At 35.6% G+C, this 24124-nt stretch overlaps 1 protein-coding gene across 1 annotated transcript in view; it reads left to right on the top strand.

Annotated features, from left to right (window-relative positions):
• Positions 1 to 24124, top strand: part of adgra2 (adhesion G protein-coupled receptor A2) — a 96327-nt gene that overhangs the window by 54000 nt on the left and 18203 nt on the right. Inside the window, exons 3-11 of the mRNA XM_081349342.1 lie at positions 14993 to 15064; positions 16271 to 16342; positions 16545 to 16616; positions 17212 to 17375; positions 19350 to 19563; positions 21299 to 21463; positions 21546 to 21744; positions 22846 to 22995; positions 23079 to 23240. Of these exons, the coding sequence (XP_081205468.1) occupies positions 14993 to 15064; positions 16271 to 16342; positions 16545 to 16616; positions 17212 to 17375; positions 19350 to 19563; positions 21299 to 21463; positions 21546 to 21744; positions 22846 to 22995; positions 23079 to 23240 (1270 nt within the window). The remainder of the gene's footprint in view (positions 1 to 14992; positions 15065 to 16270; positions 16343 to 16544; positions 16617 to 17211; positions 17376 to 19349; positions 19564 to 21298; positions 21464 to 21545; positions 21745 to 22845; positions 22996 to 23078; positions 23241 to 24124) is intronic.

Here is a 24124-nt window from a genome sequence, read left to right as displayed (position 1 = left end):
CAGTGAAACTTTTTACACAAACCACTTTGCTGAAAAATGTTTACATGTAGTGGATTTATTATTAAATGGACAATTAATTTGCACAAAAATACTTGTCTACTGTCTAAAATTACTGTACTTGTCGGCGCTGCACTGTCACTGTTCGTAATATCTTGTGTTGCTTGCACTAAATTTTGTTTGCACATGTTTGCACACACGCACTTTATGTAGTGTCTATAGTTAGTTTTGTATTTCGCGTCATATCGTGTTTGTCGTTTCATGTAGCACCTTGGTGCCAGAGGAAAGTTGTTTTATTTCACTGTGAACTGCACTGTATATTACTGAAATGAAAATAAAAGCCACTTGACATGACACGAAGAAATTAGATAGATGGATGGATTGATTGATTGATGGATGGATCCAATCCTATGTATTTTCTGTGGAACACAAAATATATGTTTTGCTCACCACTGACTTCTATTGTATGGATACAAACAATATGATGCTGTGAACTATTCCTTTAAAATTTTGTCTATAGAAAGTCACTGTAACCTGAATGAGAATAGATTTCTTTCCAGCAGTACCTGCCACCCAAAGTTTAGAAAACATACTCTTTTATTGAGAGTGTCTGAATAGGATCAGAATGAAAAGTTTGCCCCAACTCCCTAATTTAACATGGCTTCATTATGCTGTGTTTGGAATTAAGATTAACCCTCTACCGCACGCATTATAGACCTATAGAACAAAATATTTGACTCTTTTTCTTTTCTTTGAATGGCTTAACTTGAAGTGCTTTAAAAAAAAAAAATTTGGGAAAAAATATTGTTTTAAGGTACTTTATGATATGTTGCCATATGGCAACAACATACAATAGTGGGAATTTTTTTGAACAATTTTGCCATTTAAATTAGATTTTCTTTTCAAATCTTTTTTGAAGAGGAGTGGACCAACATTCCACAGGCCACAATCAACAAACTGATCAACTCTATGCGAAGGAGATGTGTTGCACTCCGTGAGGAAAATGTTTGTCACACCAGATACTGACTGGTTTTCGGACCCCCCCGGACCCCCTCCAATACAGTAAAACTGCACATTTTAGAGTGGCCTTTTATTGTGGCCAGCCTAAGGCACACCTGTGCAATAATCATACTATCTAATCAGCATCTTGATATGCCACACCTGTGAGGTGGATGGATTATCTCGGCAAAGGAGAAGTGCTCACTAACACAGATTTAGACAGATTTGTGAATAATATTTGAGAGAAATAGGCCTTTTGTGTACATATAAAAAAGTCTTAGAACTTTGAGTTCAGTTAATGAAAAATGGGGGCAAAAACAAAAGTGCTGTATTTATAATTTTGTTCAGTGTAGCTAGCTAAACTATTGCAACAATGTCATTCCACTATTGCAAAGTTTTTTTTACGTTTTAGTTTGCTTTCAGCAGCTACCGACAAGAGACCGCAGTCGGTCAAAAATCACGCCACCGAAAAAAACTGCATGTCATGTGACTTCACCAAAGCACATCATTGTCTAAACTATGTTCTTCTCATTCCAACAAAAAAAACACTAGAATGTTTTCTTAAAGAGACAGTGGCAAGGAAATGAACACAAAGTGTATGTTGCCATCTAGCAACACTATGCGGTAGAGGGTTAACATTGTTTCCAATGTAGGTAAGGTTATGGCATTATCCAGAGTGGGACTGCAGTGTGTGTATGTGTGCTGGTCACTGCTAAACTTCTCATTAAATCTGAAGGGCAGTGGCAGTGAATTTAACCATCTTTCCCCTAATAAACAAAGCTAGAGAAAGACAGATGTGGATTCAATCAGCTTCTTTTGATTAAAAGTCCAACAATCAAGCATTGATTGACCAGAGGATAATACTTTAAACAAAAAATAATAGACCTCAGTGAGACAAAAATAAATCCAATGGCAAAAAATATGTTCATCTCTATGTTGGAGTTATTAAAGTCAAACACTTTTAACAACCCATTTTTCTCCTATAATCTGACATACCCTTGTGAAAAAGAAGTGTGCTTAATAGTACTGTATGTGCACTTGTGGTGTGCTTCAAATCTTAAAAGTATGTTTTGACTGTTTCTTAACACACGTAAGTACACTTTTATTACTGTTTCTTAACTTTGAAAAAAAAATGCACTGGCATATCGATAAATTAAATGTTTTACTTTAGCTATACACTTTATATCATTGTTTTCATAATATTTTATTATACTTTAAAGTAGACTTATTTTAATGTCAACTAACCTTTTAAAGTGCATGTAAAGTAATAATTTTAACTGTAGTTTATTTGATATATCACACGTAAAGTTAATATATTTTACAAAAATGTACTATACATTTAATATGTAGTAATATGTCATTTTAACTGTAGTGTGTTATTTGATATTATACTGTATGTAATGTAATCCTAAATGAAATAAAAATTTTAATAGAAATTACATTACCATAAATGTTTGCCAGCACAATAGGCAGTACACTAATTTATTTCAAAGACAATAGAAGCAATTATATTATTACATGTAAAGATGTACTGGTAACGCTTTAGATTATAGCCCGAAAAGTATTGCGCAATTAAGACGAATTTACAGCGTAACTTTCAGTAATTATAGTGTACCTATAAAGTATTTGCATCTAAGTAAAGGGAACAATATGTAAAGTTTTGGGAATAAATGGGGAACAACCAGGATAATTAAAAATTACTAAGAGGTACTTATTATACTATTATGATACAACAATCTTTCATTTGGGAGCAATTTAGGTACCTTTGTGAAATAATGGTGTACCAATGCCTACTGTATAGGGTTTTTAAATTTTACATATCTATCAGTGATGCGCGGGTTGATCCAAAATGAGCAGGGTGCCTGCAGTCACCCGCGGTTACGAGTCATCCAAAAATATTTTTAATGATATTCGGGTCGCGGTCGGTCGGGTCGTTTGAAATAAAGATGCCAATTAAACCTTTGTAATTTATATAGTAGCCTACTAGACACAATTTTCTATGAACTACATAGGCCTACACTTTTATGACGCACAAGCTCAGTCTGCAGGTAGAGATGGAGGCAAGTGAAAAGGTGAAGACTGGGGAGTGGAAGCTCCGCAAAAACACAAATGTTGTGCTTGTGAGAGCTTCAATTGGGCATCCACGTGGCGAAATAGCCTAAGCCTACTAATACAAGTGGGAAATCCTTATTTACCTTTTGAATGTTGAGCGTTATTAACTTTTGAATAAATGCCCGATTTCCCAACACGTTGAACTGAGCAATGCCATTGTACCATTTTAATAGGCTACTTTTAGGCTGAGAGGGGGCGGGATTTTTGTTGGGAAAGTCGGGGGAGAGACGCACACTTCGATTAGACTGGATAAACACATGCAGCATAATTGTTACGAAAATGAAACGAAATAAATGAATAAATCAAGCCTTTATTACATAACACTAGGCTATATCATACAGCACCCCTAGTTCCTACGTCTATGGCCCAATGACGCTACGATGAGCATTTACTACTTTTAAAAAATGCGGGTCAGGAAGCGGGTCGGGTACAATATTTTCTTTCTTTTTTTTCCGGTCCGAGTTGCGGCCAGGTTAGTTGAAAACGTCGGTCGGGTGCGGGTTGTTTATACATTGACCCGCGCATCACTGATATCTATGCATTTATACATATTATTATTATTATTATTATGTATTTTTTATTTATTTTTTGATAGCAAAAGTGCAGATGTTTAAGTTTGGGCTTATATGTTTCAAGGCAAGGAAAGCTAAAACTATTGCAATTTTTTTTAAATACTGGGAAATATACTCTTATTCCATGTAGTTACAGGGCAAGTGGTGCTTGTTACCCTCTTGATTCATGTAGTTACAACTTACAGGGTAAGTGTGACATTGCGGGCCGTAAATTAAAGTGGTGCTTGTTACCCTCTTGTTCCATGTAATTACAGGGTAAGTACAATACAAATACATACACACAATCTAATATCACTGACTCTGAAAACTTTATTTGACAAACAACTTATTACAGTTGGTCTGAAGCGATAGTCTACAGTTTAAAAAGTTAAAAAAATTGTAATTTTTCTTACGAATACCTATCATTTCACTTCAGAAGACATTGATCCATCCATTGGGGTAGCATGGATTACTGCACTTATTGCAGTATATGCTGTTTGATGCCCCAACTTTTAGGAACACATGAGCTTGCATTATATGTATTCCCAGAGATTTATTTTTTATTTTTCTAAAAACCTTCATTTGCGTTAATCTGAAGAAGGAAAGTCGTATACATCTTGGATGGCATGAGGGTAAAAGATGAGTAAATGGTGAGGACGTATTTCTGGGTGTATTGCATTTTCTTTTAATAACGAACACAGAAAGAGCTAGAGACATGATTTCTTCTTCAGATTCATCAGTGGAAAGAAATAAAAAGAAGAGGAGGAACAAGAGGAAGAAGCAAGCAAGAGAAAAAATGGGGGGACAAAATGTGCTACTAACTGTCAAGACTTAAGCATTTGAAAAGAATTGTTGATTAAAAAGAGCACTTTTAAAAGAAAAATGTAAATCTGTTTTGAATTAAATTGTTTTTCAAATAACTTAGTTATAAACAGCTTACAGTATAAATCATTTAATTATCCTGGTTGTTACACCTTTATTTTCCAAACAATTACATTTGTTCCCTTATACTTACATGTAAGTACTTTATAGGTATAATTAACGAAAGTTACACTTTAAAATCGTTTTAATTACGCAGTACTTTCTGGGCTGTGATCTAAAGCGTTACCGATGTACTTAATCCTAAATAAGTAGGTCAATAAACAATCTTAACTTCAACTAATTGTATTAAATATAAACTTAAACCATTTACATTTTAATTTAATTGCAATTAACGGTAACACTTTATTTTACAGTACATAATTACAATCAACAAACCCTCAACCAAACTAGTCCTACCTTCACTAGTAAGTACATGTTGTTAATTAATATTACTTGGTACTTAAATGTATAATTACACTGTAACAATGTCACCTTAAAATAAAGTGTAACCCAATTAATATGTAGTTAAGTGACTTTACATTCAGTTCACACTTAATTTTATTCTTTAAAGTATATATTTGTTTAAAGTACGTTTAAAAGTATGTTTAAAAGATACTCAACTCAGTGAGAAAAAGGGACAGTTGGGCAGACTTGATTTAATCCATCAGTAATTGATTGAATTGTAAAAAGAAGAATGTTTCTTAAAAGTGAAAAAAAAAAAATACACATATCAGTTGTAAGAAATATCATAACTGAAATTTGACAGTAGTTTCACTAGCCTTGATTTGACTGGACTTGATTTACTAGGCCTCACTGTTTACTCAAAAACTCCTCCACAGCACAACAACAGTCCAAGTTCTTCTTCCAGAGTTCATTTCAAGTTCTTGTTGAGATGTTGAGCCAATGAACACGCCTAACAGCAGGGACTGAATATTCAGTTATCTCAGGCTTCATGTCCAGTAGCGACACGGTGAAGAAAGTGTTAAAAGTGCGGGACAGAGCAGGAACAGAGGAGTGTGTGAGGAAGAAGAAGGGGGGCAGACCGCTGGGGTTGATAGACTCCAGATGTGACTATTAGATAAACTCAAGGCAAGGGGTGTGTTTGTGAGTGTGTATATGTGTGCTAGTGTGGGTGTGTTTATGTTGCTAGCGGGACCTGATAGCGTCTGGGCTTTACAAGAAATGCAAAAGCAGGATGGAGTGACAGAACGTACGTTTGTACAGAGAAGTCGGTGAAAGAGCAGACGAGAGTCGTTTTGGGGAGGGCATTTCCACCGTGTCTGTGAAATGCACAGCTGAGCTGAATTAACAACTTGGGTTTTTTTTTTTTTTTTTTTTTTTTTTTGCATTTGCTCTCTGTTTCCTTCTTTCACATCTACAAGAAATCCTTTTCATTTTGCCCTCCTAAAACCCAGACTGACTCGATCTCGAAGTCCACCCACATGCAGCAGTGTTCACACATAGCTGGTCATTGTCCTTCATCCATTCACTCATATTGTGCTCTGTTGCTGTCAGACAGCTGTTTCTTTGTACTCACACTGGCCTAGACAGCGCTTCAGTGCTATAATCTTAAAATACTGTGTGCCGGCCCAACATTCAGAACTTTCGATTGATAATTGCATCTTTTCCAATATATTGATAGAGTTGGATTTATGGAAAATGAAGCAAAATGTATTATTATAGAGTTCAACAGTCAGGTTCTGGAAGTAAAAACCCATTCATTTTCCCCATAGGGGATTTTTAATGATAACTTGTAAACCTTCAAAGATAGACCTACTGTGAGCTACGAGATTGTTAATAATGGCACATGCTTATGGTGAAGCCATAATTGTGCATTACTTTAACTTTTCTTTTTTTAAAATTGTGCTTAACAGCAAAATTCCGGGTAAAAATCTGAATTACCAATGATTCTGCAAATAAAATCACCAATCAGAGGTGAGCAAATTGTGCCGAAAAATAACTCATTCAGTGCCCTCTCACTCCTCTCACAATTAAGCTCTGCAAATTATGTAATAGTCAATCTCCCCACTCTCTCAAAATACTTGTTTTTGCCAACGCGATCTCACGACCAATTCATACGAGTGAGTTCGAGGTGGCTATGATTTGTCTGAACCCCATTGATGGGTAGGTTTAGGGGCAGGGTCAGGGGTAGGTCATTCGTACAAATTCATACGAATTGGGCAACTCGTAAAATACCCTGTATGTACGAATTAGCAAAAATCTTATGAATTCATACGAGTGAGGTCATATGAATTCGTACGAATTAGCCACCTCGTAAAATACATAAATTGCTGTGAGATCGGGTTGGTTTTGCATATTTTGCATGTTTCTATACCCTTGCGGGAAAAAAGGATGCGTAATTGTATTGAATGTGCCAATCTTATGTATATAAAAGGTGCAGTAAGCAATTTCTGGGAAACGCTGTTGAAAGTGGGTCGCACAGATAATTACAACAGCACCAATCAGCAGTAGGGGGAGTACCCACACATGATGGGGGAGGAGAGAGAGAGAGAGAGAGAGAGAGAGAGAGAGAGAGAGAGAGAGAGCAAGAGGGAGATTGTTGAAGAAAGGCTGCGTTGCAGTCCACTTTTAGACACGCACTTGCAAACTTCCCTAAGCACTTCCCCCTCGGGGTAATACTTGCCGCCATTTTGAAGTGCATTCCACTTCGTGAAGTGACGAGGGAAGTTTATATGGACAGACCCTTGCTCCCTTGGTCAAGTCTACTTCATATGTACACTTCAGGCAGCTCCATATACCACAATGCAACATGATTGTGATGTCTACGCATATTGCGTTTAATTACCCCACCACAAACAACTCTTATTTTTTTTATTAAACAACTCAAACACACCTATATACATATAGAATGCTGCATTAAACAATTTCGTAAGGGAAAAAAAATAAAATAAATCAACCCCATAGTGGATTCTAAGTGATCAAGGGCTTAGCACGTTCCCAATTCAGCTTATTGCAAAGGTTCCGCCAGTAGTGGGCACTCATGCAACGTGAGCAATGACGTAAATCCGAGTGAACGAGATGGAGGGAAGTTAGCGAGTGAAGGGCATGACAATTTTGGAATTTTGGACCAATTTTGGATCAAAGACTGTTAGAGATGGCTGAGAGACATAGCAAAAGAGAAAAGTTCAGAGGGATATCACTGTAAAAGGAAGGGTTATGATCAGGCTTTCGGACCCGTGTTAATATTGGAAGTTTTCCAGCACTGGAGAGACTAAAGAAGGCCTGAAAATGGACGCAGAGGTTGCGCTGTTTCTGCTCTATGAGTAACATTGGTTTTGCTGTTTCTCAGAACTAAGATATGCTGTTGTTGTAATGTTAGCTTAACAGTTTTGAGTGTCATTGTTTGTCTGGAGCTGGTGTGCTGCTTGCAAAAAAAACTTAACTTAAAAAAAAAACCTACTTGCAGATAATATTTCTGAAGTAAAAGGCCACTCAAGGGCAGAGTGTATTGCATGCATTTCTTATTTAAGTACACTACTTTTTATTTAAACTCAAAGTAAAGTGTCATCGCATGTGTTTTAACTATTTTTTAATTGCTTTAAAAAGTTTATTTAATTATATTTTGTATGTGAAGTGATGATGTCTCAGTGGGTGAATTGTTTATTTTGCAGTTAGTTTGCCAGATTGTTGTCATTTATAGGCAGCCGTTGACTGGCATTGACTGGACCATAGATTGATTACTTTTCCTCTTCTCATGTTCCTTTTGTATCTGTATCTGGCAATTCTTTGCCTTATTTAGTTTTTTTTTTCATCATTCTACTATCACTTATTTTTATTTTCTTATATATTTTGCTTGTTGTATTCCTCATTTGTAAGATGCTTTGGATAAAAGCATCTGCTAAATGAGTAGATGTAAATATACACTTGTTAGTCTTTGGCTAATAGAGAAAATACACATGCTAAGATTGTTTGAAAATGATATGAAGTAAAACTGGGTTTTGGCATTAGTTCTCTTTTACTTTTGAGTCTCTTCAAATGATTTGACAGTAAACCTCCCTCCAGATGATACAGAGTCCAACTGAAGCAATATACTAAAAGCACAAATGGTATTTTTTTTTTTATCCATGTGCCTAATTTATTTCTGGTAGCGTACATGCTCCAAGCACAGGGCCAAGCAATTTTCCACAATTCCGGTCCCAACGTTTATCTTGGCGTAGTACCTTCCTTCTGCCATTGAACAAATATATAATCAACATAAGCCACAGAAATGCAACTCTTCAAAAGTGCACTTTGTCTTTATAAGTTTAGTGAAAATCCTGGTCAGGAAACGGTCTGGACTTCACATTACATGTGTATTTATTTCAAGCTCTTGAAATATGCTGAATATTTCAGTCTAAAGGGCCAGTCCTGAACTAGGTATTGATATATATTGGTTTAATTTATCTGGTTATTAAAATTATGACAGACATTTTATATATTCTCAGATTACGATGATAGATGCTTTTGTGTGGGTTTGGGTGATAAGCTGCAATCATTTCAATACAAATGCAACAGAAAGTTAAATGCTGTTGCCTTTGACTCAGGATGGACTGGATAGAGGAAAACTATTCCAATAATCTGAGGAAGGAGAGGAAAAGCAGGAAATGAGTTGGAAAAATAAGAAGTAGGCAGATCCAGATTTCCTGTTTAGGTAGGAGTGGGTCGATGTAAATTTCAAGGCAGCGTTATAAGGACCCCATTGTGTGGCCATTACATGGGGTCAGTTCTGCCCCCCCCCCCCCACACACACACACTCAGGACTCCGGCGATATGGGAAAAACAGTGTTTAAAAAAAATTGAGGGAAAGGAAACCGTAAAAATAAACGAGAAACAACCTCTGTGCAGGGACAGGAAAAGACATGCGGCACCAAAATGGCTTCCACTATTTGCACCTACATCTACAAAGCAACACACCTCACCATATCTTTCTCACCGAATGTGCCAAATGCACTATGTTTTCTGTAAACCTGCCTACATAAACTAAGGAACTATATAACTTGTCAGAACAAATGTTGATTCTGAACCATGAAGACTCATATTAAAACTCTGCTCTGAACATGTACCTGTCTCAGTCATTACTGTTTCATTCTTTTGTTTTCAATATTATTAATTTGGTGGCTTAATATGAGGAATATTTGACAAATACATTTAATTTATTATTGTATTTTTGTATCAGTGAGGTCATTCTAGCAATTTGATTAAAGCCATGTGTTATGTTGCAGTTTCTTTTTAAATTTACTGTTTTACTTTTACTCGCCAATGACATTAAATCTAATTTGTTCAAAAATCTAGATAGTGCACATAGAGCAAAACAGTCCAAAATTAAATATCCCATTTATTTTCCTTGAAGGGATAGTTCACCCAAAAATTTTAATTAGTCATAATTTACTCACCCTCAAGTTGTTTCAAACCTTTATGAATTTCTTTCTTCTGCTGAACACAAAAGAAGATATTTTGAAGAATGTTGGTTGATGGAAAACAGTTTTTCCCCCTTCTTTTTCTTCATACTATGGGAAGTCAAAAGGACCCATCAACTGTTTGATTACTGACATTCTTCAAAATATTTTCTTTTGTGTTCAGCAGAAGAAAGAAACTCATTTAGGATTGGAAGAACTTGAGGGTGAAGAAATGATGACAGAATTTTCTTGTGTGGGTGAACTATCACTTTATGTGAAACAGATTTTTTAACAACAATCAAGACAGACTGAACTTGAGCTCTGAGCTTGTTAAGGGATGAGATATTGTTGTGGGGAAGCCACAAATTAGAGTGATTTCAACTTTAAATAAATCATTAAATAAATCAACTTTTAATTAAATGACTCACTCCTGAATAGAGATCCAGTAATCAGACAATTCACTGTTACCATGAAAATGCAACCAACTTATATTTAGGATAATGTGTGTCTAAATGTTTTGAAATAAACTTTTTTTTATATATATATACTCTCAAGAAGTCAATAATCAATAAATCATATAATAGACTATTGTACAATTTGATTATATCATTTGCAATGCTTAATGGAACAGTATGACTAGTTTTTCTGATTTTCATATACTTTTTTGCTTTAAATCAAAGGTTTTTCTTTTTTTTTTCCCACTGTGATTAATTACCTAGCTGACTGGTTTAGTTTATGGGCTGTGATGTTGTCGCTTTGTTCAGAATTTAACTTTCAGTCAGTCGTAGCAATGTGTCATAGCTTTCTCGTCTAAAAACATCTGCATGTTTGAAGACCTATCATCATGTTCTTACATAAGGTCTAACTAAACCACGTGCTAGCAGAAATTATTCACCAGACTTTGGTTTGGTTTGAAAGTGATTTAAAGACCCATATGAAATCGCTTGATGGGGTGCTGTTTTCTGTCTTGTATTGACTCATTTCCGATTGAAACAGGAAGTTGGGTTTTTGAACAACTTTAGTTTACGTCAACGCCATGAACATGTTTTGCTATTTGCTGTGAAAAAAGAACACTTTAGCACACTTTTAAAAAGGAGTGCACATCATGGAAATTATATACTTTATTAAAAGAATATACTTAAGTATGAATTGAATGTAATGTTTTCAGACACTTGAAATGAAAATTCACATATAGTTTAAATTTATATTTAGATGCAATAGAGCGCAATAGTGCCTTCCCAGTTTTTTTACGACGCTGGTTCCAGAAGTATTTTTCCCATTCATTTGTCCCATAGGGATTTCAAAAATATGTTTGTTAAAGTGTTATAATGGTGCGGTTATGCCTTCCATGGAAGTTCGTATTTATGAGGTGGGAAGTCGTGTTTATGACGTTGGGTGCTTTCAAGTCACTTTCGTGGGAGCAAGATAGCGGTTTTAATTAACTAAAAACTGCAAGGTTTTTAACTCTGCTTCTAGAAAATGAAGAACAAAGAATGTGCTTCAGGTGTGTTTTGCCTTTTTATGCTTTTAATTAGATTATGAAGGCACTGTAAATTGTATTGTTACATATTATATTGTTATATTACAATTTGTGTTGTCTTACTTTGTTGTAAATGTCAATGTCACTGCTAAATACCTTTAAGTATTGTGATATTCCACATGTTTCTCACTGACACGCCCCCAACTCCTAAGGATCGGAGAAAATCCTGAGCTTCCCACTCGCATTTGTGTCATTGTCATGGCTTTCATGTGCGTTCGACTCGTAAATGCGATCTTTCCGATATGACTTGAACGCACCATAAGCCATGAACCAAGCCAACCAGCTACGAGGTGAATCATAACATTACAAACTTTGATTTGAAGCAAAAAAGTATTTGAAAATCAGACAAAAACACAAAGGTACAAGACTGTGTACTTAACTGCTTCAGTGATGGAAAGAACTACAATCCCATGAAGCATTGCGAACAGCATATTCGAATTAAAAACGATAGAGAAATATAAAACTACTTGTTTAAAAATATTTTTTTTTTAAATAAGATTATAAATTATTTATTTAAATATTTATATATTTAATTACATGTATTAAAAGATTATATATTTATAAACAATATATTTTAAGTTGCAAAATATGCACATATATTCAAATATTTAACTATTTTGAGAGCGTATGGAGTTTAGGACTCTATTACGTCCTTTACGGTGTTTCATGGGAGTGGGCGGAGCCAAATAGCTATTTTGGTGCGTTTTGCTTGTTTTGACTCTGATTGGTGGAAATTTTCTGTGCAGCATCATGGATAATGTATTTTTTTTTTTTTTTTTTTTTTTTTTAACCATGCATCCGCTGTTAAACATGAAAACTAAGTTGAAACACTGTGGCCAACAGCTTCAATAGAAGGAAATATGATGGATAATGGAACAACCTCGTGTCTCAAAGTAGGTCCGTCTTTAAAGGTTAATAAGTTATCGTTTAAAATCCATTTTTTACTTCCAGAACCCAACTGTGTCACTCTTGAACTTGAACTTAAAATGTAATTTCATAATTGCTCCCATTGTCTGTGAAATATGGTTAAAGTGTACTGCTTAATGTACTGATAGCCTAAGCTTTTATGGTAAATATTTTAATGTCACTTCTATTGAAACTTGTATGTCATGCATTTTAAATATATTTGTATTTACACTTTTGTAATGCTGGAATTGAAATTTAAAACATTTAAAATATATGAATTTTAAATATACACTAAACACATAATCAAGTTCTTTGCATGCGCTTTATTATGTAAGTCAACACATCAAAATAAATAGTACTTCTGAGTCATCAAAACTCATGATTTCATGAGGCTTTTAATCAATCCAGCCATGCTGACATTGTGGTTCTGCATTGTGTGTGTGTGTGTGTGTGTGTGTGTGCGCGTGCGCACGCTCCAGACTTTAGGAAGAGAACTCTCCCTGTTCCACATTCCCCATCTCAGCGATAAGAGAGTGTCTGTGAGCCGTTGTGTTGATCTTCACACACAGAGAGCACACTTTGCTCTGACCTTTACTCTAGCGGTGTGTGTGTGAGGAAACAGTGGGTAGAGTCTCCCTTTTCATCACAGTGCTAATGAGGGTTAGGACACGCTAGCCAGGAAACAGCTATTGTTCCCTGTCCAAGAGCACTGCTACTGGCACACACACGCATTTGTGAGCAGGTTCATTCAGCAGTTCACATTCATAGACCGGAATACTCTACAATATATCCAATTTACCCCGACATCGCACTCTTCGTAGTCATAGGAATTCAAACACGTGTACCTAATAGTGCATAACTTTCTCCTGTGGTCACTTTCTCACCTTGTACCCCTCCGCTTGTCTCGCATATTCACTCTGATAACTATTAATGTGTCAATCATGTAGCTCTCACAAGGCCATACAGATGTGACAGACTAGCACTTTACTGCATTCTGTCAAGCCGGTGTAAATGTCTTGGTTCCCTGCAATAATATACAGTATATCTGTTATCAAGCTGTTGTAATGTTCATGTTTATATTCAGCACATGATATCATGCTGCAGTGTTGTTTGCTATACCAGCACTGACAGAGATTTATGCTTGGAAAAACTATACATTAGGACAGAGGACGCTTGCTTTATTATTGAGGTTTATTGCTTGTTTGTTCAATGTTAGGAAATATTAGCCACATAATTCAGAGCTACAACATATTATATAATTTGTGGTAATGTTAATATTAAAAATTGTATTTATTTATAATAATGTTTACGTAATTATTCATTTAAAATGTAGCATATTATATAAAGCATACAACATTAGCACACATCATACTTTATAATACATTTGAAATTACATTTATGTATATGTATGTATGTGTGTGTATGTGTATGTATATGTATGTATGCTGATAATATTTATAGCAATATTTATTTAGATTATAGACTGCTTATTTATAATAATATATTAATAACATTTTAATTTAGAAGTAAGCATACTATATAAAGTATACTTGTATATACAACATACTTTATAATATATATATATATATATATATATATATATATATATATATATATATATATATATATATATATATGCTATTATTTTATGTGAAATTTCATTTATATATCACGCCGAAGCCATTCGGAGTTTTTAAAGTAACAAATTAAGTTTTAATATTTTTTTATTTAAAGTTAGCATGAAATCCTATTTGCTTCCTTAATGCAACAAGCTTAATGATGTACAAATTAACCTCTGAAACTCTTGCATGTTTTAATTTATTTGTATTAACTGGCCAGCAGGGAATTATGGGGACGATGAAGGTCAACTCATTTCTCATAATGGCTCAACCAGCAAGTTCAACAGAAGTGAACATAATTCTTTTTTAGAGGTTACACCATCTTTAAAAGTTTTATTTAGTGTGTGAATCCATATTTTGATGGGCGAATATGCTGATAAGTGGTTAAACACATGGACATAAGCAAACATCTGGGCCAGGACAGAGGTGGCCTGAAGCATTACCTTCAAAGCTTGTATTGGAAATGAATATTTACAGTTTGACTCCTGAAGGTGTAACTTTACTGTGGGAAGATTCACTTGGTGTCCATGGTTTAAATAGGGCATCTCCTGTTTCTCCTTCTCCTGAATCCCTCTGATGTTTGTCTGTTTTCTCTGCTCTGGGATCTGTCTTGATTTTGAGCCTCAGGACCAGGTGTGGTTTGAGGTTTAAAAAATGCAGGGATTTTCTTCCTATCTCAAACAGAGGCAGGACAAATAAAACGTTAAAGGCAGGGCAAGGGTCGTATGGTCAATGGCATATAAAAGTGTTTGATATTTTATTTCATGTTATTTTATGCTGCTATGACCTGCTTGTTTTTTTGTACTTCAGTAATGTTCGACCTATACAAACATGTAACTTCCTTTTCTTTCAAAGCACATGTGTATCTATTCATCTTATCTGTCTTTTTTTAATATATTAAGTTCAAGAATTAAAGGCAAATGAAAAGGGTTTGATATCAGTATAATCCATGGGAAATCTATTTAAACATAACTTTTAAGTTGATCCGCTCTGTATTTGTCTCTTCCTCAGGGATCTCAGGAATAACTTAATCAGCACCATCATACCTGGAGCCTTTCTGGGTCTCACAGCTCTTCGAAAACTGTAAGTCATGATCCGTTTTCATAACAAGACATCAGTTACACACTTTTAACAATAAATATTGCAATCATTTTCACTAACAAAATTACTTAAACCTTGATACGCAAGAAAATTAACTTTCTTGATACTTTTAAATATGAAACTAAATCGCCAGTACTGTAGGTGGCGGCATATCACTTTATGAGCGAGTCACTGAATCATTTATTTAACCGATTTTTTCAAAGCATGCTGATTTATTCAGTATAGAAACACTGTTGTGTGTTGCCCGGAAATTCACAACAGTTCTTCTATGGATTTGTCTGGAAGTATTTTCGCTGCCGAAATAGATTGTCTATAAAACAATTGTCTCAAATGTTAACTTCTTGCTTATTGAACATTGCATAATATCAATAATGTGTTTGCAATCATGCTCACTTGTAAAAACAGCTCTCTTGCTCTTGTGATATTGCTTAATTATATAATGTTATACTATTAAAAACAAGATCTCATACAAGTGCTTTTTTGCAATCATATCTTGAATTTTGTGGGCATTTGTATTCATTTTTATGACGTTTTTGACACAATCCCTCGTTTTTTGATAACAAAAGAAATCAAATTAGAAATGTATCGAAGTTATTGATTGCATTTGAAGCAGGAAGTTTTACATCCAATCAAATGAATGATTATAGCAAATAAGTCAGACAATGCACTGGCAATTTAGTGATATCCAGATACACAGTTGTGATCTAGACCGGTCTTGAGATAAAAAACTAAGATTTATCTTAGTCTGGGACCAAGACAAAACTGAGTACAAATGTGGGCGAGACTAAGACAAAAAATGGTTTTGAGACCAAGACCGGACTCGAGTGCTACAACACTAGTACAAACACACTTATCAAGGAAAAAGAAGTGTATTAGGTTTCACATAATAGTTTAAATAAAGACAAGTATTGGTAATGGAGCACATTATAGTACCTGCTCCTACTCTGTTTGGAACTTGCTTCATACATCCAATATCATACATCAAAATCACTTTGAGAAATTGCTTGACTGCAGTTGAACAAATGAGCTTATAGTTTAAAAAGCTATAGTTTCAAAGTTGCACCATTGCTCATTGTATTATGACCGCTGAATAATGATGTTTTTAATTTTCTGAAGCACAGATCTATTATGTCTGCTAGAACTGGAACACAAAATAACAGTGCATCTCATTTACTGTAATCTGTACAGTGACCTATCCAGTAACCGAATTGGCTGCCTGACTTCAGAAATGTTCCAGGGACTTACCAACCTCACTAAATTGTAAGTCATTATTTCTGAAACAAATATTTATTGGAAGGCTAAAACACACAAAGCGCTCTTTACAGGATAACCAATGTCTGACAGTTTTAGTTTTTAAGATGATATGATGCACTACATCTACTGCAAATAATGCATTTTATGATGTTATGATGTCATATTTAGACAATGAATGAAATGTTTCATTTGTGCTCTTTTATTATAGAAACATCTCTGGAAACATCTTTTCCTCTCTGGACCCAAATGTGTTCATGGAGTTGCACTCTCTAAAGCTGGTGTGAGTTCAAGTGAATGCTTCTGTGGTGCATATGCTCATAAATCATAATTTTTTTTAGATTGAGGTATTCCTGAGAGATCACGCATATCCACTGTCAGTGATGTTGATCTTTTTTTAAAGTGCCCCTATTATGCTTTTTCAAATATTACCTTTCATGCAAAGTGTAATTGCTGTTTGTGAATGTAAAAGGGCTGGAAAGTTTTAGAGACCAAAGGCAACTACAACCGAACTAAGAATCAACATTGAACTGAATTAAAGTGAATATCTCTTGTCTTCTGCAGAGCTGCTGTATAGCTGAATTGAACTCATTTCATAGTTGATAATAACTTTATTATTGAACTGAGCTAAATCAACACTAAATTGACTTCAGCTGAATAATGAATGCCGCTATTATTAACCATTTTTAAGAGCTGCATTACAGCAGAATTTATATAAATAAAATGTGACTTCTGTGGACTATTAACAGTGGTGTTATCATAAAATTGAAACTCTCCTTTACTCGGTTAATTCCTTTTAAGATCTAGGAGATAGAGAAGTGTCTAAGACTGAACAACAAGCTTTATCTAAATCTTACCTCCAATTGTGTGCTTATTAGAAACTTTCATTCCGAGTTCCTGTCATGTGACTGCGGTCTGCGCTGGGTCCCAGGCTTTCTCCGCAGCAGTTCCGCTCGGCTTGGGGATGAAACACTCTGTGCGTATCCCAGAAGGCTTCAAAACAAACCCTTACGTCTCCTTAGGGAGAGTGACTTCAGCTGTGGTGAGCAAAATCAATATCAATCTTATACAATATCATATTCAATTATGTAAATACAGTATGCACGTCTGCATGGAATTTACAAATATATTTACTTAATAAATTTATATATATATAAATTATTATTATTATTATAATTATAAAAAATTCCAATTTTCGAAGTAATTCAGTCTTTGACCAGCCTTGGTATTTTGTCTAAATTGCAATGTTGCTCAATCCATGTGTCTTAGCCAGCTTAGATCAAGCATATTTGTTTAAAAATTCCCTATTTCTCTGACTTTTGCCACTGGGGTCTTATTATATTTCTCAGTGACTTTCTGTTAAACCTCATCTGATCTTTTTTGTTAGACATATGTTGCATTTTTCCGAGTCTTGGGCCTCAAACCGGGGCTCCTGTTACTCTTTTAATATCAGCTCATTTCGCCATCTCTTCCTCCGCTGCCCTTAAACATATTTATGTTGGCCAGAAGCACATAGCTGTGACCGACTAGGAAAGATCCCTCTGTGGGTTTTCTGTTGTGAATACATATCCTCATCCCTCGACAAGAGTCTGATTCACCCAGGCTGTTTCACAAGTAAAGCTGATTTCAAATGATTACATGGCAACAAAACACCCAAATAACTTTCTTACACCTCCTGCTATTTGTGAATGAGAAATAATACGTTTGAACTTGCTTCGGGTATTAACAGATGTCCAACAGTGCAGTCTATTAGGATTAAAGATGAAAACGGATGAAAACACAGAAATAATTTCTGATCCATAGAGAACCGAAGGCCTAATCTCCCTACACATAATGTCCACAACAAAAAGGGGCAGAACCAGAATAACAGGAGGCCATGTGAGAATGGCCACTTCACATTTGATTACATAGACATTGTCAGATTTTAACACAAATTTTTCAAATAATGCATAACGCACTGCCTTTAAAAAGTTTGGGGTTGGAAAAAGAACTCTCTTATACTCACCATGGCATGATGGCTGCATTTATTTGATGAAAAATACAGTAAAACAGTAATATTGTGAAATACTATTACAATTTAAAAGATCTTTTCTGTTTGAATACAAGGTTCTCTCATGAAACTCTAAATGGCGCAGGCTGAGAAGTCCTTAACTCAATCTGCTTGAAATCACATTGTTCTCGATAGGGCACAGCTGATTGGTTACTGCTGTTTCGTTATCCAATGAGCTCGCTGCTCAAATTTAACTACGTGGTCAGCATCTGCTGTAGCAGATTGCAGTGTGCTTTCATTAAACCCTCCACCTTCCCCAGCTCCACCTGTAGATCTGCTATGGGTAATTCATGTGTGCTTTGTACAGCAGTAGTACTTGTGTTGTCGAACTGTTGTATAAACTGCTTTACACCGCCCCCTATAGTTACGGAGGGGTGGCACAGCTGCAGACAATACTGCTTTGTACAGCCGCATCATGTCTTACTTGCTCACAGCAATGTATTGTGTATGTATTGGCAGTAGCAAGTCCCGTACTTACTGTATAATAACCAACAAGCAACAACCAACAGCAGCACCAGAGTAGCAGATCCATTCCGCCAAGACCAAACATATTAACATTGTCATATCCATAATCATGCCAAACATTCTGAGAGTTGTAATTTTGAAATGTATTTTATTCCAGTAAAGCTGAATTTTCAGCAGCCATACTCCAGTCTTCAGTCTCACATGATCCTTCAGAAATCATTCTTATGATTTGACGCTCAAGGAACTTTTCTTATCATTATTGATGTTGAAAACAGTTCTGCTTCTTAATATGTTTGTTGATCTTTTTTTTAGGGTCCTTTGAAGAACAGAATTTCTTTGAAATTGAAATCTATTGTAACGTTATATCACTTTTGATCAATGTAATGTGTCCTTGAATAAAAGCACTGATTTTATGATCTCAATAAATCTTTATTTTATTACTGAATATTATTTTTCTCTGTGAATCTTTATGTTTATCTTTGAATGAATTTTGCTCTTCAGAGGGTCCGTTGGAGCTGCACACGCTGTCTCTGTTACCCTCGCTGCGGCAGGTCGTGTTTAAGGGGGACAGGCTTCCTTTTCATTGCACTGCTTCCCTGGTTGACAAAGTCACTACCCTTCACTGGCGACACAACAGTCAGCCTGTATCCAGTGACCCTACGAATGGGGTTCATTTAGAAGAGAGTGTACAACATGACTGCACATTCATCACCAGGTAAAACATACAGAGATTAACCGGTTTGGTTGGGTGTGTTCAGACTTGGCATGTTTGGTTCGATTAAAACGAACTCTGGTGTGATTGCTCTGTTAGTGAAATATACGTAATTAAAGCCGACAAATCAGGTTGTGAAGATATCCCTATGCCTTTAGGTTTGTTGTCTTTTGGTTCAGTGTTAAAATGCCAATGTGAACGCTAATTTTTTTTTGGTCTGGACCAAACGAACCAAGCAAACCGAATTACAAGTGTGAACACACCCATATATAATTTTTTTTACATTCGATTAAAAATCTTTTTTTTGTGAAAGAAGTGTCTTATGCTCACCAAGGCTGCATTTATATGATCATAATACACTAAAAATAGTAATATTGTATAATAGTTTTACAATTTAAAATAACTAATTTCTACTTTAACATACAATATTTTAAAATATCATTATTCCTGTGATTGCAAAGCTTAATTTTCAGCATCATTATTTCAGTCTTCAGTGTCACATGATCCTTCAGAAATCATTTGAATATGGTGATTTGATGCTTAAAGGGATAGTTCACCCAAAAATTAAAATTCTGTCGGTAATTACTCACCCTCATGTTGTTCCAACCCCGTAAGACTTTCGTTCATCTTCGGAACACAAATTAAGATATTTTTGATGAAATCTGAGAGCTGGATCACTCCTCCTGCAGGCTTATGGACACTATATCTTGCTGGCCCAGAAAATGTATTAAAGACATTGTTAATATAGTCCAAGTGACTCCAGTGGCTCAATCTTAAGTTTATAAAGCGACGAGAATACTTTTTGTGCGCAAAAACAAACAAAAATAACGACTTTACTCCACTTTTCATTTCCTTCTCTCTGGACCTCGAGTCTTTTCACGTAGTGTAATAGCGTAGTGCGTCTATGTTGCACGTCACCACGTAGGCTCACTATTGGGCGACACTGATCATGTGTGTGACGTGTGTGATGTGCAACACAGACGCGCTGCACAAAAACACTACGTGAAAATACTCGAGGCCCAGAGAGAAGGAAATGAAAAGTGGAATAAAGTCATTATTTTTGTTTGTTTTTGCGCACAAAAAGTATTCTCGTCGCTTTATAAACTTAAGATTGAGCCACTGGAGTCACTTGGACTTTATTAACAATGTCTTTAATACATTTTCTGGGCCAGCAAGTTATAGTGTCCATAAGCCTGTGGAGGAGTGAGACAGCTCTCAGATTTCATCAAAAATATCTTAATTTGTGTTCCGAAGATGAACGAAAGTCTTACAGGGTTGGAACAACATGAGGGTGAGTAATTACTGACAGAATTTTCATTTTTGGGTGAACTAACCCTTTAAGAAACATTTCTTATTATTATCAATATTGATAATAATAATAATAATATTATAACATTGTTGTGCTGCCTAATATGTTTGTGTGAAGCAGGATGAAAAGATGTTGAAGTGTAAAGGGAATGAGCAAAAATACAGTAAGGGTGAATGTGCAGGTGAAGAGAAGAGTCTGACTAAAAGAAATGTGATGGACCAAGATATCTAAAAGGAATATGAAGTGAACAGAATATGTTAACTAAAGAAAATTGGAATGAAATGGGAAAAAATAATAATAATTACAACAATAGTACCGAATGCCATATAACTGAAAAGGATAGAGGATTACATTAAGTTCATGAGTAAAAAAAAAAATCTTATATACAGTACACTTAAGTAACAGCAGATCATTATGTTGATCTTTTAGTGAGCTGATCCTGTCAAATGTCCACGTTGAAGCGAGTGGTGAGTGGGAGTGTGTGGTGTCCACGGGCCGTGGGAACACCTCACGCAGTGTTGAGATAGTGGTGCTGGAGAACAGCGCCTCCTTCTGTCCGGAGCAGAGAGTGACCAACAACCGAGGGGAGTTCAGGTGAGGGAGGTGTCCTACAGCTTTACCTGTGTCTTAATAACGCTCAGTGGCAAAATGTCAACTGTCCCCTTTTTGGCTTCAGGTGGCCTAGAACTCTAGCTGGCATCACCTCCTATCAGTACTGTCTGCATCTGCGCTACCCCTCCTTAACTATAGGAGGCGGTGTGGAGCAGAAGAAGGCTTCACGAAACTGTGACCGCTCTGGACGCTGGGAGGAGGGAGACTACTCTCAGTGCCTCTATACTAATGACATCACACGGGTCCTACATACCTTCATACTGGTTAGTGCAGAGTCTTGTATTTTAAAATAAATATTTATTCAAATGTTAGACAAATTACTAATATGAAAATCCATTAAAACTTCCCCTTGTGAAAAAGTACACTAGCATACTTTTAAAAAGAATATTTATCACAGAAACAATATAATTTACAGGAATGTCCATAAAAGCAAACTGTTTTCAAAAATGTTTTAAGAATACATTATTGTTAAAATGTATACTAAATGCAGTCAGTTGAACTTTAGAGTGCTTTTTGACCACTTAAGTAGGAAGTAACAAAAGTATGTTTTCATAATTATTTCTGTTGTTTTTGAAATATGGTTAAAGTGTACTGCCAAATGTACTGACAAGCATTTATGGTAAACTAAAATATACTTTTATGTCATTACTATTGAAACTTGTATGTCATGAATTAAAATGTATTTGTAATTACACATTTGTAATGATGAAATTGCAATTTATTTCATTTATAATATATTAGTTTTAAATGTAATATTGAATGACACGCTACAGTTACAATTATAATCAAAGACTGTATGTGCTTTAGTATGTTAGTCAACACTTCAGAATAAGTGTACTTTAAAGCATGACAAAAGATTATCATTTAATGTAAAACTTTTAATTTGACATTAAGTGTACTTTTTAAATGTAGTTAAGTGTTAAGAAATGTACTGTAGCAGACATAAGTGGCCTTTTATTTCATTTATATTATATTATCTGCAACTACAGTGTTTTAAAATGTATACTTATAAGATTTGAAGTACACTACAAGTGCACATTAAATACAATTAAGCAGACTTATTTTCTTTTTACAAGTGCCAGTTATGTCCCAGTCGTACTGTGAAACAAGTTTCAGTTTAGCTATTCTAAATTAATAAATTTTATATATACAATTTTAAATTCTATTGTCAGCAGAACAAGTTGAGTGAAAAGTTGAAATATAGTTTTGAGACTGGCTCAGTATTGTTTTTATTACCCATTTGCTAGCAGCAGTCAAGCTCATCAAGAATTAATGTGTCTCCAGTAATAGACATAACCATACAATGATTATCTGCTGTCAAATAATGAAATACTTTTCTTGTTAATTCTGTCCTTGTCACTCAGATGCCCATCAACTCCTCAAACGCTGTGACTCTGGCACACCAGGTGCGATCATACACTCTGGAGGCCGCCGGTTTTACTGACACTGTGGATGTTCTTTATGTGGCTCAGATGATGCACAAATTCACAGACTATGTAACAGAACTGCGTGAGGTTAGTAGAAGATGGTATTCAGCAGTGTATATATTGCAACTTGTGTTTGTGACCTTACATACGCATGCGCTCCTTCGTCCCAGCTGTCTGATGTGCTGGTTGAAATGGGCAGTAACCTGATGCAGGTTGATGACCAGATCCTGGCTCGGGCCCAGAGAGAGGAAAGAGCCTGTAGTTCAGTCGTCCACACACTGGAGACCCTCGCCTGGCCTCAGCTGCACTCGCACGCACAGGACCTTTCCAAAGTATGTCAGCTTCATATTATTACTATTTCAACTAAGATTGTTTTTTGAACTTTCTATTCATCAAAGAATCCTGAAAAAATGCATCATGGTTTCCAAAAAAATTAAGCAATACAACTGTTTTCAACATTGATAATATTAAAGGTACAGTTCACCCAAAAATGAAAATTACCCCATTATTTACTCACCCTCAAGCCCTAGGTGTATATGTATCGGAGTTATATGAAAAAATGTCCTGGTTCTTCCAAGCTTTATAATGGCAGTGAATGGCCGGTTTCTGTTTTGAAGTCCACAAAAGTGCATCCACTCATGATAAAAGTGCTCCACACAGCTCCGGGGGGTTAATAATGGCCTTCTGAGGCGAAACGATCAGTTTGTGTAAGAAAAATATCCATATTTAAAACTTTATCAACTAAAATAGGTAACTTCCGGCAGACGGCCGTACGCATCGATTTACGGCGAAAGAGTGACCTCTGACCTGACGCATGATGCATTGATGAACGCGGAAGCGCAGAGGATAGAGCAAAACAAAACACAAGTCACGAATTAGAAGTCTAAAATGAGAATTTTTAAAGAGCAGTGTCAGAGGAGCTTGAGTTTGTTGCCCAGTCCTGTTTGTTTGAACCGTGAGAGGCGTCAAAGCTTACACTACTTCTGGATCCTACGTCATACATCGTCAAGTGTTACTCTTTTGGCGTAAGTCGACTTGCGTAGGCCGTCTTCCGGAAGCTAGTTATTTTAGTCTATAAAGTTTTAAATATGGATATTTTTCTTACACGAACGCATCGCTTAACTTCAGAAGGCTTTTATTAACCCCCGGAGACGTGGGGAGCACTTATATCATGGATGGATGCGCTTTGATGGACTTCAAAACAGAAACAGGCCAT

This window comes from Scardinius erythrophthalmus, assembly GCF_964197995.2.
Source record: "Scardinius erythrophthalmus genome assembly, chromosome: 20".
In the NCBI taxonomy this organism is placed as follows: domain Eukaryota; kingdom Metazoa; phylum Chordata; class Actinopteri; order Cypriniformes; family Leuciscidae; genus Scardinius; species Scardinius erythrophthalmus.
Note: the sequence above shows the minus strand (reverse complement) of the source record. Positions and strands in the feature narration are given on the sequence as shown.